The 13,248-nt window shown below is 41.5% G+C and overlaps 1 protein-coding gene across 1 annotated transcript in view; it reads right to left on the bottom strand.

Annotated features, from left to right (window-relative positions):
- Positions 1–13,248, bottom strand: part of tln2b (talin 2b) — a gene marked incomplete at its 5' end in the record, with an annotated part of 116,179 nt that overhangs the window by 57,799 nt on the left and 45,132 nt on the right. Inside the window, 9 exons of the mRNA XM_079810250.1 lie at positions 433–630; positions 815–934; positions 1,436–1,644; positions 11,013–11,115; positions 11,210–11,338; positions 11,420–11,554; positions 11,659–11,772; positions 11,882–11,995; positions 12,525–12,653. Coding sequence (XP_079666376.1) covers positions 433–630; positions 815–934; positions 1,436–1,644; positions 11,013–11,115; positions 11,210–11,338; positions 11,420–11,554; positions 11,659–11,772; positions 11,882–11,995; positions 12,525–12,653 — 1,251 coding nt within the window. The remainder of the gene's footprint in view (positions 1–432; positions 631–814; positions 935–1,435; positions 1,645–11,012; positions 11,116–11,209; positions 11,339–11,419; positions 11,555–11,658; positions 11,773–11,881; positions 11,996–12,524; positions 12,654–13,248) is intronic.

Genomic DNA, 13,248 nt, shown 5'->3' with positions numbered 1-13,248 from the left:
TTCACAATACTACTATTGTTACTGTATTTGTAATCAATCAAACAAATGCAGCCTTAGTGAGCATAAAGGCGCAGTCCCATTAAAAATGCAGGAGGAATGGAGGAAATGGAAAACATCTATTGTCAATAGTGTAGCATGTATGAAGCAAAGCTTACAGCAGCTTTCTATTGGTCATCCGGGCCAACTGACCGACTGATCAAAATCGGTCTTCACACAATATTCCCAATTGTGTGGTTTCCTATTTGAATGACTGGATTTCACTCACAAAATTTTGCTGAGCAACAGTAAATGTGACCAAACATTTTGCAAAGTCACAAATTCACAGAGAGAAAGAACATATTTGTTCAATATACAGTTATGTAAGTGGGATTTTGTACCAATGCAATTTCTCATGAACTGTCTCCCAGCTCTGAAAAGGCATTGAAACCGTACCTGAGTGTGTCCGGCCATCTCAATGCCGGCATCTAAGAACTCGTCAAAGTCATGGCTGAACTTCCCAGAAGCCACAGCCAGCTGGCCGCTGCTCCCACGTGAAGACTGCACCACATCCCCCGCCGAATGGTTCAGCTCGGCAGCCGTGTGGTTCAGGTCAGTCTGGGCCTCTTGGAAGGATTTGGAGCATGGAGGAAGCTGGAAAAACCGAAGAGGGTGAAAACGTCAGAGTTGGTTGAGTTCATCACTGATAAACTCATTGGGCCTCATTCATTTCTATGTAAAACATTCATAAACGGCAAAAATGTACGTAATAACGATTTCTTCTAATCACTGAGGTTTAGATTTGCTAGTAGCTACAAAGAACTGACAAAGTACTCACATTTTCCACAAGCAATTTTTTACTGGCCTCGCCAATGCTCCTGAGAGCCATGTCCACATCTTTCTGTCCAGGTAAGCAGTTTACACAGTTATTCAGGGAGTGAGAGACGGCCTTCGCCACCTGAAAAAAACCCCAACACATACACTCCCATCAATAACTCTACAAAGCCCCAAAGAGATGCAGCTTGAATCTAAAATTTAAATCAGCCCCTCAGCACAACAGAGAAATCCATGTCTCTAATTTATGCCACTGTCACAGACATATGCCAAGCAATATGTTTGCGTCCCAAAGGAACCTGTTCGAATCAGGAGGCGCACTGGCACCTTCCGAAAAAAGGGCCGCCGAGAAACAGAGAGACAATAGAAAATAGCTCAGTTTATTGGAGATAATTGCCAAGAGGGAGCTGATGGGAGATTGATCTGGATTTAACAAAGTAGCTGAAGATGACAAAAAAAAGTATTCTGGCTTCAAATAAATAGAGTAGATATATACCATTGTTTTTTGGAAACTATGAACCCTTGAGTAACTTCTACTTTCAATTAATAAATCTTCTCACAGATGGCCAGACGTCTGTTTATTTGTGTGTTGTTTAAACTTTTGCTTGAATCTACGTCGTCCTACCTGTGCTAATCTCTGCTGGCTCTCAGCATCACCAGGGCACACCAGGGCTTGGTGGGCTTCGTGGATTAGCATGGACGAGCCCTCCATCACGTGACAAGCGGAATCAAGCATAGCCGCCGCAGCCTGAGGCTCCAAGGTACTCGCTGCTACTCCCCTCGCGGCCTGAGCCAATGTCCTCAGAGCTTGAGCCGTTTCCCTTGCTGCCACACCTGTCGCAAACACACACAATTATGAGATTATAGCAATTGAATGATATACAGTGGTGGAACACCTGACAGATCTGAAAATATTGACCTTTTTTTGCCTCCAAAACATGATTTAATTTAATAAAAGTGAGTTGTACTGTTTTTATCCACTTTTAAATTGAATATTTGGTATGTCCACCTGTTTCCATATATTTCCTCTGAGAACTTCAACACTAATGTTATCCCATGCCTTCTGCAACTGAAGCCAAAGGCTTTCCTTTGAATGTACAATAGATCTGTCCAACTCGCCCCAATTGTGCTCGATGGGGTTGAGGTCCGGACTTTGAGGGGGCCAGTCCATCATTTTCAATGTTCCAGCAGATTCCTTCCGTCGCAGGTAGTTCCGGCAATAGTTAGAAGAATGTCCTCTTGGAAAATAAATTCAGGCCCAATCAGACGACTCCCAGATGCCAAGTGTTCTAATAATTTTGGCCACCACTCTAGTCATGTGAAAAAGAAAGTACAGTACACCCTTTTGAATTCTATGGTTTTACGTATCAGGATCTGGTCCTAAGCAAGTCTTAAAATTAGGTAAATACAACCTGTGATGATCAACAACACATGACATGTTACACCGTGTCATTATTTAACAAAAACTAGGCCAACATGGAGAAGCCATGTGTGACAAACTAAAGCCGCGTTTCCACCGCAGGAACCTTCTCCAGGAACTAGGGACTTTGGGGTGGTACTCGGTGTGATTCGACCGCAGGAATCAGGGTCTAAATGAAGTTCCAGGTAAATATTTCCCCCTCCGAACAACCCTGCTCGCGAGGTGGTACTTTTTCAAAGTTCCGGAACTTTCGGGGGTGGGACTTGGGCGCTGAACATGCTGATCGGTTGAGCTCGCGCAGAATTTTATTTCAACCGGCATTTTTAAAAGTCTTTTGCGAGGTTCATTCTGCGTTCAGAAAATATCAGTCTTGCTCTTTCTGTCCGATGGCGCGCGTTGTCTCAGCAATCTCACGGTCAATGTTTGCTAGCTTTACGAGCTTTCAGAATACGCTTTAGTATCAGTGCTCGTCCCTTTTCCGCCATTTTGTTAATTACCTCTTTAGTAATCCACATAACCAGCTAAAGCAGCGCTGCTTGCATCTCCTCCACTTGTTATTGTTGCAGACAGTATTGCACAAAAATGATTACTGTCCGTCGCTGACTGGGAGGAACAGTCGCACGCAGTCCCCCGTCTCTGGACTAATTTGCCTAATCTTCACGGTACTTTAGACCGCAGTGGAAACGCAGACAGTAGCAGGTCTGGGGGAAAAAAAGTTCTTGGTACAAATTGTTCCGGGTAATTTCGGTGGAAACGCGGCTTAAGTACACCCTTACTGCTTCCAAAGGAATTAAGAGGGTAAGTAGCAGTCAGGCGCTGCTAATCAAATACCTTTGATTAATTGATCATCAGCAAGTGTGACTCTATAAAAGCAGAAGTTTTGGCAGTTTGGTGGTCTGGAGCATTCAGGTGTGTGTGTTAACACAATGCCAAGGAGCAAAGACATCAGCAATGATCCTAGAGAAGCAATTGTGGCTGCCCATCAATCTGGGAAGGCTCATAAGGCCATTTTCCAAACACAGTGAGGAAGATTATTCCCAAGTGGAAAACATTCAAGACAGTTGCCAATTTTCCTAGGAGTGGACATCCCAGCAAATTCACCCCAAGGTCAGACCGTGCAATGCTCAGAAAAACTGCAAAAAACCCAAGAGCTACATCTTAGACTCTACAGGCCTCAGTTAACGTGTTACGTTTAAAAGTTCATGACAGTACAATTAGAAAAAGACTGAACGAGTATGGCATGTTTGGAAGGGTTGCCAGGATAAAACCTCTTTTCTCTAAAAAGAACATGGCAGCACGGCTTAGTGACGCTTTTGGCTTCAGTTGCAGAAGGCATGGGATAACATTAGTGTTGAAGTTCTCGGAGGAAATATATTGACACTATGCCAGAGAGATGTGCCGCTGTAATTGCTGCAAAAGGTGGGAATACCAAATATTAAAGTTAAAAGTGGATATATTAAAAGTTGCATCTGAACAAAGCACAAGACTTCTGGAACCATGTCATTTGGACAGACGAGACCAAAGTGGAGATGTTTGGCCATAATGCACAGAGCCATGTTTGCGAAATCCAAACACAGCATATGAGCACAAACCTCTCATACCAACTGTCCACCACGCTGATGATTGTTGGCTTGTTTTGCGGTCACAGGACCTGCTGGGCACCCTGCAGTCAGTCGACCATGAACTAGTATTCTAGAGTCAAATGTGAAGCCATCTGTCCGACAGCTAAAGCTTGGCCAAAATTAGGTAATGCAACAGGACGATGATCCTAATCACACCAGCAATTCTACAACAGAATGGCTGAAAAAGAAAAGAATCAAGGTGTTGCACTGGCCCAGTCCAAGTCCAGATCTCACGACTGAAATGTTGCGGTGGGACCTTAAGCGGTGCATAAATAAATGTCCACAAACCTCAATGAACTGAAGCAACATTGTAAAGAATAGTGGGCCAAAATTCCTCCACAATGATGTGAGAGACTGAAAAAGTCATTCAGAAAATGATTACTTCAAGGTATTGCTGCTAAAGGTGGTTCTACAAGCTATTGAATCATGGGGTGCACTTACTTTTTCTACATGGCAAGTTCTCCATTTTGCCTTTATTTTTGTTTGTTTTTGTAATGTCATGTTGTTGTTCATTTACCTAATTTATTATTCTGGTATTGTATTTACCTAATTTTAAGACCTGCTATGGACCAGATGATTTTTATTGTGCCCTGATCCATAAAACAGAATACAAATAGGGATTACTTTCTTTTCACATGACTGTATATGCCCAAAAATTATAACAGCCAGACCGTTTAATCGGATGATATTTGACATTCTGAGATTATATCTATGACAGTGATCTATCAATATAACAGCCAAACAAATTAATCAGCCAATATTCTGCATTCTGAAATTATAGCTATCGCAGCGATCTACCGATATAATAGACAAATTAATCAGCCAATAATTGGCATTCTGAGTTTTTCTCTATCTAAGTGATCAACCTATATAACAGCCATACTGATTAATTGGCCAATATTTGGCATTCTGAGATTATATTCATCACTATGATCTACCGATATAACAGCCAGACCAATTAATCGGACAATATTTGGCATTCTGATATTTATTTCTATTGACCTACACCATATTCGCAAAAGTTTTGGGACGCCTGCCTTTACATGCATGTGAACTTTAATGACATCCCATTCTTAATCCGTAGGGTTTAATATGGAGTTGGCCCACCCTTTGAAGCTATAACAGCTTCAACTCTTCTGGGAAGGCTTTCCACAAGGTTTAGGAGTGTGTTTATGGGAAATTTTGACCATTCTTCTAGGAGCGGATTTGTTCAGTTTTTAGTGTCTGTTCACTAACTGAACTAAATGTTTTTATTACTATAAAAATCAAAACGATGGTGGGGGCGGTGCCGCGGTGGGCAAGTGATGTAACCGATGTTGTGTCTGAACACCGGTAACACCAGCAACACCGACTATCGCAGCAAGCCAAGTAGCAGAATTCACTGAGCTCCTGAGAGCGACCCATTCTTTCACAAATGTTTGTAGAAGCGTCTGCATGCCTAGGTGCTTAATTTTATACACCTTTGGTCATGGAAGTGATTGTAACACCTGAATTCAATGATTTGGAGGGGTGTCCCAATACTTTTGGCAATATTATGTAAATTGACCGTTGTCCAATTAGCTGACCAATATTTGGTATTTTGAGATTATATTTGGCCGATTAATCTGCTAGCATTTGACACTATGAGAATGTATTGATTATATTTAACTAATATCTGGGTTTAGGACTGATTCATCTACCAATATTTGACATTCTGAGATTGTATCAGTCAGGGATTAACCGATATATCGGCAGAACAATATTTGGTATTCTGATGTTATATTTATCATAGCGTCTCTCAAGCCAATTAATCGACTGACATTTGGAATTATGAAATTATATCTATTACAGTGATCGACAGATATATTTACAATCTCATTAATTGGTTGATATTTGCTATTATGAGATTACACTCACCTAAAGGATTATTAGGAACACCTGTTCAATTTCTCATTAATGCAATTATCTAATCAACCAATCACATGGCAGTTGCTTCAATGCATTTAGGGGTGTGGTCCTGGTCAAGACAATCTCCTGAACTCCAAACTGAATGTCAGAATGGGAAAGAAAGGTGATTTAAGCAATTTTGAGCGTGCCATGGTTGTTGGTGCCAGACGGGCCGGTCTGAGTATTTCACAATCTGCTCAGTTACTGGGATTTTCATGCACAACCATTTCTAGGGTTTACAAAGAACGGTGTGAAAAGGGAAAAACATCCAGTATGCGGCAGTCCTGTGGGCGAAAATTCCTTGTTGATGCTAGAGGTCAGAGGAGAATGGGCCGACTGATTCAAGCTGATAGAAGAGCAACTTTGACTGAAATAACCACTCGTTACAACCGAGGTATGCAGCAAAGCATTTGTGAAGCCACAACACGCACAACCTTGAGGCGGATGGGCTACAACAGCAGAAGACCCCACTGGGTACCACTCATCTCCACTACAAATAGGAAAAAGAGGCTACAATTTGCACGAGCTCACCAAAATTGGACAGTTGAAGACTGGAAAAATGTTGCCTGGTCTGATGAGTCACGATTTCGGTTGAGACATTCCGATGGTAGAGTCAGAATTTGGCGTAAACAGAATGAGAACATGGATCCATCATGCCTTGTTACCACTGTGCAGGCTGGTGGTGGTGGTGTAATGGTGTGGGGGATGTTTTCTTGGCACACTTTAGGCCCCTTAGTGCCAATTGGGCATCGTTTAAATGCCACAGCCTACCTGAGCATTGTTTCTGACCATGTCCATCCCTTTATGACCACCATGTACCCATCCTCTGATGGCTACTTCCAGCAGGATAATGCACCATGTCACAAAGCTCGAATCATTTCAAATTGGTTTCTTGAACATGACAATGAGTTCACTGTACTAAAATGGCCCCCACAGTCACCAGATCTCAACCCAATAGAGCATCTTTGGGATGTGGTGGAATGGGAGCTTTGTGCCCTGGATGTGCATCCCACAAATCTCCATCAACTGCAAGATGCTATCCTATCAATATGTGCCAACATTTCTAAAGAATGCTTTCAGCACCTTATTGAATCAATGCCACGTAGAATTAAGGCAGTTCTGAAGGCGAAAGGGGGTCAAACACCGTATTAGTATGGTGTTCCTAATAATCCATTAGGTGAGTGTATATCTATCATAGCGAAAGACTGCAAATGCCTTCATTTAGTTTTGCCAATTTGTGTGTGATTTTTGTCTCATTTGGATCATTGAATCACAGGCTTGCAGAATAATATTGCCATTCAATCAAACTCTTCTCTCATATATCAACACTTGTATCTGCCATAATTCATACCAGTCATCCACATACTCATATCCGTACAGCACATTCACTTTAATCTTGTTTTTACATTTACAGACTACATTAGTGTAATAAACTGTAATTGCAAAATGAAAGACATTTTTGAAGCACTCAGCCCAAATGTCTTGTTCCAAATAAATCTTTAAGCCTCGATTTGGTGCATGGTTGACCCAGAAAGCCCCTGCTGTTCCAACAAATAAGCATGGAAAGAAAATGAGGTGCCATATGGGATCTGGCCTTTACTTATAGAACTGAAAGCGAAAAATAGGGAAGGGCCAATGCAGGCAAATTGCATCAAATTGCATTATCCAGCCAAGTAGAGCCCAATTGCTGATGGTATGTTAAATCTAGTGAAAATAAGATTAATGAGGGACGGGGGTTAGTTATACCCTTGGCTTGAGAAGCTGCAGGAGCCGAAGTGGAAGAGGGGGGATTTGTTTGAGCGTGCCATTAAAATCTGTCTTCAGAAGCTCTCCTGAGAGCAGCGATCTAGCCAGACAGAGTATAAAAATTGATGGGAGGTGCAGGTAAGTTACAGTATCGCTCTCTCTTCTGTTTTCATGCCTTTAATTCAGAATAAGTAGCGCTGAAGGAAAAACTTGTGAATGCATTTTTTGTTCACAAAATGACAAGACACTTGATGATAAAAAGTGGACAGTATCTCCGCCTGTCACGCGCGAGACCAGGGTTCGATTCCCCGACGGGGAGGCTTCTTCTTAGGGGCAGTTGTGGCCTAAAGGTTAGAGACTCAGACTAGTAACCCGAAGGTCGCGGGTACGATTCTCAGTACCGGCAGGAAATGACTGAGGTGCCCTTGAGCAAGGCACCTAACCCCCAGTTACTCCCCAGGCACTGCAGCGAATGTGTGTGTGCACTAACTTGGATGTTGGGCTGCACGATTAATCAAAATAAAACTGCATGCAATTTGGCAAAGGCTGTGATTTCTTTATGTGCAGTCTGTCAGTGAAGCACGGCTCTGTGATCAGCAGTAAATGCAGCTCCGTCTGAATGCCAGAGGGCGCTCTGGCACAGAAATATGCCCGCAATAGTACGATAAAGCACGTCATTCCTGGAAATCCCTATGGGCATCATAGTATCACTGTAGCTGAATAAACAGAAGATTGAAACGCTTTGATTAAACATGACTAATAAACACTAGCCTGGATGCCAGCCGAACTTAGCCCCGCCCACAACATTTGAGGTCGGGAAGTTCGGTCTGGACTTGATCCGTAGTGGAGCAACTATGCTCGAACCAGAGCTGTTCGGACAAATCAAATTATCAGGGCGGGCTTTATATGATGATGGACAAATGATCAACAGTAACGTAATCATCCACGTCACCAAAGAGCGCCTTGGGTTGAATTCGTTCTAATCCTAAACGGAGAACTTGTTCGTATATGCATTCACCTTTACCATTTCTCTCAAAAATGATGATTGTGTTGGTAAGTACCCCGTGTATCCTAAATTATTTTTACAACACTGGCAAAGATTGTTTACACTCATTTTCTTCTTCTACTTCTTGCAGAGTGCGTGCAGTTGAGTTCTGTTGACAACTATGCGTCGCTCAAATACGTCACTTACTCCGTTGCTCTGATTGGTTGTAGGTCTATCCAATTTTCTTTCCTGGTTCGGTTGAAACACGCCCCATAATCACCCAATGGAGCAGTATCAGACTCATATTCTGACTAGAATCGGAGTATGACGACGTCAGGCTAAATAAACACACGACTACGACAATATATGGTTTATCGGAGTTCTTCAAGCCTTCTCTGGTATTTTCATGATAATAAGGTATATTTTACTTCGACATAGTCTTTATCACTGTACTGAATACTATGAAATAACATGTTGTGTGCCTTAAGCCTCGTGCACACTGGGGCGATAATTGCCAGCGTTTTTCAAGGTGTTTTTTGAAGCGTCTTTGTGTTCATACCCAAGCGATTTTCACTGGCGATGCGCCGAGTGAACGTGCAAATCCACTCCCTGACAGTAGATGGCGCTTTTTGAAAAACAAAAATCCCCCGGCACACAAAGTGCTGCTGTGCAACTTTACACTTCTGACACTCGCTTGTCACACAGAAGAATAGAGCCAGTATTTACGTGCTTGCCAAAACCATTTACACACTTTTTGCTAACTGGCAAACAGAACATGGGTATTTCCTCTCCATAACAACTCCTTCTTATCGAGATTTTTGTAGTCGACATGGCGTTTGTCATAAAGTTCTTTGTGTTCAGAGACCAAAGAGACCAGCAGCTCTACATTCATCTTGACTCGTTGCATCTTCTTCTTCGTCTTCTTACTTCCTCTTTGTCGTCTTCTTCTTAGGTATTAATGTGTGCTCGGCAAGACCGTTTTGTGCTTGAGCACCATCAAGTCGTGTTTTACTGTAACTTCAGCAGCTACAGGCACGCGAACAAAAGCCCCAATCTCATTGGGTTGGCCAGTTTTTAACGCTCAAATCAAATCATTAAATCAAAGTTTATTTATAAAGCACTTTTTAAAAACAACAGGTGCTTATCAAACTAAGACTAAAATATCAATAATACAAACAATCACTAACAAAGGAAAAGAAAAAAAAAGAAAAAAACACAATTAAACAATAAGAAAGCAGCTCTCAGATGTGTCAAATGCCATACTATAAAAATAAGTTTTTAGGCTAGATTTAAAAACAGCAAGTGTTTGAGCTTGTCTAATATAAAGGGGCAAACTATTCCAGAGCTTCGGGGCCACCACAGAAAAAGCTTGGCCACCCCTGCTCTTCAACTTTGCCCGTGGAACAACTAAAAGCAAATGGTCAGCGGACCTTAGAGCCCTTAGTGGAGCATAAAGCTTAATCAGGTCTGAAAGATATTTGGGTGCTAATCCATTAAGAGATTTAAAAACAAACACCAAAATCTTAAAATGAATCCTGAACTGGACAGGTAACCAGTGAAGAGAGGCGAGAATAGGGGTAATATGTTCCCGTTGTTAGGCACCCATCAACCCATCAACAAACGAGCTGTCGCGTTCTGGACCATCTGCAGTCTGGAGAGAGAGGCCTGACTAATGCCAATATAGAGGCCATTACAATCATCCTGGAGAGTTGAAATAAAAATATGCACAAGTCTTTGAAAGTCGTTAAAAGACAGAAAAGATTTCACCTTGGAAAGTTGTCTCATTGATAAAATTAGTTTAAAATCACTGTCCATAATAACACCCAAAAATTTTTCATAGGGCTTAGCTGCGTGTCAAACCCCAGAAAAAGAAAACTTTTTTTTTTTTTTAAATGACGCTTTTACGCTTCCCGTTTTGCGTGTCGGTGTGCACACTCACATTGGCGCCCTTTGTTTAGTCACGAGGCGTTAATCGTCGGCGATAAGCATGCGCACGATAATCGTCCCAGTGTGCACAAGGCTTTATTCTGTGTAAGAAACCACATCATCTCACAGAAGGATGCTCAACTGTTATTATGAAGTGAGTTTGGAATAAAAACGTATTATTAAATGTTTGCGATTAATCGTGCAGCCCTACTTGAATGGGCTAAATATTTGGCTTTCACTTCACTTCAGTGGTAGAGAATTGCACTAGGCGCTCCAAGGTCTTGGGTTTGATTCCCAGCAAACACACATTCAAGAAGATATATCTTGAACCAATAGTAAATTGCTTAAGATATATATATTTTTAAATGTTTTATTCAAACCATGATTTACAAAGCAAGACATGTTCATGGATCAATGTTTGCTGTTCATCCTCTACTAAGCAAAGGCCTTAACCCAAACATAATAATTGGTTAATAGGATGTTCTGTTTGTAATATTGTGCGTTTTGTATTCAGCACTGATAGATTCTCCTGAAGTACTTTGTTTCATATGTTGTAAAGCCACATAAGTCATCTCACCAGTATAATGTTCATTGCCCTGGGCGGCACAGGTCAGTAGCTGAGCCATGGAGGAGCCCACAGCTTTAGATGTACTTCCCAAATCCTGAGCACACTTCTCCAACTACAGACACAAGCGTTGTGAAGAAGTTATGGTAAAAAATGGTACTGCAAACAAGTGTGATTATAAAATTTTTTATGAGGTACATTTCACATACCGATTGTCCTGGTAGTGGTTTGAGTTGTCCTTCCCTTGTGGCCATTTTGGCATCCTGTAGTTCACTCTTGAGAGTCTGAACAGCGTTGAGTGCAGAGTCAATCTCCAGAGGACCACACGCCTCATGAGCCTACGACACAATACAGAAAGATGAACAATTTTGTGTCAAAAAAGTGTTTAAAGGTGTTTCGAGGTGGTGTACTGTGGGTACCTTCTGTGCAGCTGTGCGCAACTCTGCCAGGCAGGTGGCCAGGTTCTTGGCACACTGACCAAGTTGCATCGCAGCTGCCTGGTCGGTTACCGTCGGAACGGCCGCTTTAGCAGACGTCACCATTTTACTTCCTGGCTGTTTGGAGACAAACAAAACACAAACAATGACAAAAAAACAACATGAGGATGATTTAATGCCAAATCAGGAGTGCTAAGCAAACACAGAATTGTGTGTTTTACCTGCAGGAAACTCTGACTGGCGATGATAAGGGCTAGCTGGGCACCAAGATCTTCCGGATGGGCCTGACTGCCCCTCATTCCCTGAACTAGCTGTGGGATATGGTCTGCCACAGCCTGGAGAGCATCCACAAAACCAAAGTCAGAATAGTTTATTTCAAATTTTCATCCTCTTATAAATGAGTCTCCTGATAAATTTCTCTGAAAACAATTGTACCCACAATACCTTGCAGCTGAACACGAGCTGCTGATGAGACATGGTGTTCTTATTGGATGCAGCTGCATTCTGGGCGGCGGCAATGGTCTGCGTCGCTGCCGCTGCGGCCTGCTTAGCTGCATTCTGTTCCAGACAAATAACAATGGATTACAGCGTCAATAATTACTAACACAGGAAATAGTGGATGTGGACACAGTTGTGGACTATTACATCTGGTAAGGCTGCACCATTTTGAGAAAACAAAGAGATTTCTACTCAAAGAGACACTACATGTCCATCGAAAAAAGATGAAGCAAAAATTGGCAACATGCTACACTTTTCAAGCAATAGCAAAAGAAGGCGAGGGAAAACATCTTTGTATAAAGAAAGAATATTCCATGTGTGAGGACGGATGGTAGATGTAAGGAAGAACTCCAAACAGAACCAGAACGCTGAATTCTACTACAAAATTGGTCTACCTGAAAAGTCCTTTACACGAGGATAAGTAAATGATGACAGGATTTTCATTTTGGAGAAGGGTTTATAATAGATTTTTACATTTCATTAGAGTCTTCCACTATAATTTGCTATGTTCAAACCGTGTGTTAGAAGGCAGGAGCAAACACAGAGAGGACCACTAAACGGGAGGTGGGATAATAATGCATGTCCTCACCTCCAGTCGGTGAATGAGTTTCTTTTTGATGGCGTTCTGAGCGGCTGCGTTGGTGGCGACCCGTAGCCCTTCAGCAGCCTCTCGCAGCCTCTGCTGCTGGTCTTCATTTTCTGGGTACGCGGCAGCCCCCTGGCACAAATACAATTCAGGTGCAATTACTGCATTAGTTTTTTATGTGCTTTACACATTTTTGTCAATTGGTTTTAATTGCAGGCTAGAATACTGTATATATATTGTATGTATATATACTGTTAAAATGCAACATTAGCTTGTGTTGGGTAATTTTTCTCACTGCATACTTTCCATGATATGCTGTATACGACTTATATTTTAATGTAACATATGATGTATTTATGAAAGTCGATCTCAACCGTTATAATGGTTTAAAATAAAATACGGTTTAAAAAGTTTTAAACAAATATTTTTGTCAGATACAATGTCAGAATTATGCTAAATAAAATTGCATTTTTAAATATATAGCCAATTATGAGTAATCGTAATTACGAAAACGATTAGTAACTGTGAGATATAAACTCTTTATTATGAGAAATAGTTACTATTGTGAGATGTAAAGTCACAATTATGTGAAATAACAGTAACATTTCAGATATAATGCCGCAACTATGAAAAATTGTCTCAAATGTGAAATATAAAGTTGCCATTACAAGATATAGTTACTATTGTGAGATGAAAAGTCACAATTATGAAATATAGTCAAAATGAT

This window comes from Gobio gobio, assembly GCF_949357685.1.
Source record: "Gobio gobio genome assembly, chromosome: 25".
In the NCBI taxonomy this organism is placed as follows: Eukaryota; Metazoa; Chordata; class Actinopteri; order Cypriniformes; family Gobionidae; genus Gobio; species Gobio gobio.
The sequence above is the reverse complement of the archived record's forward strand: the minus strand, read 5'-3'. Positions and strand labels throughout refer to the sequence as shown.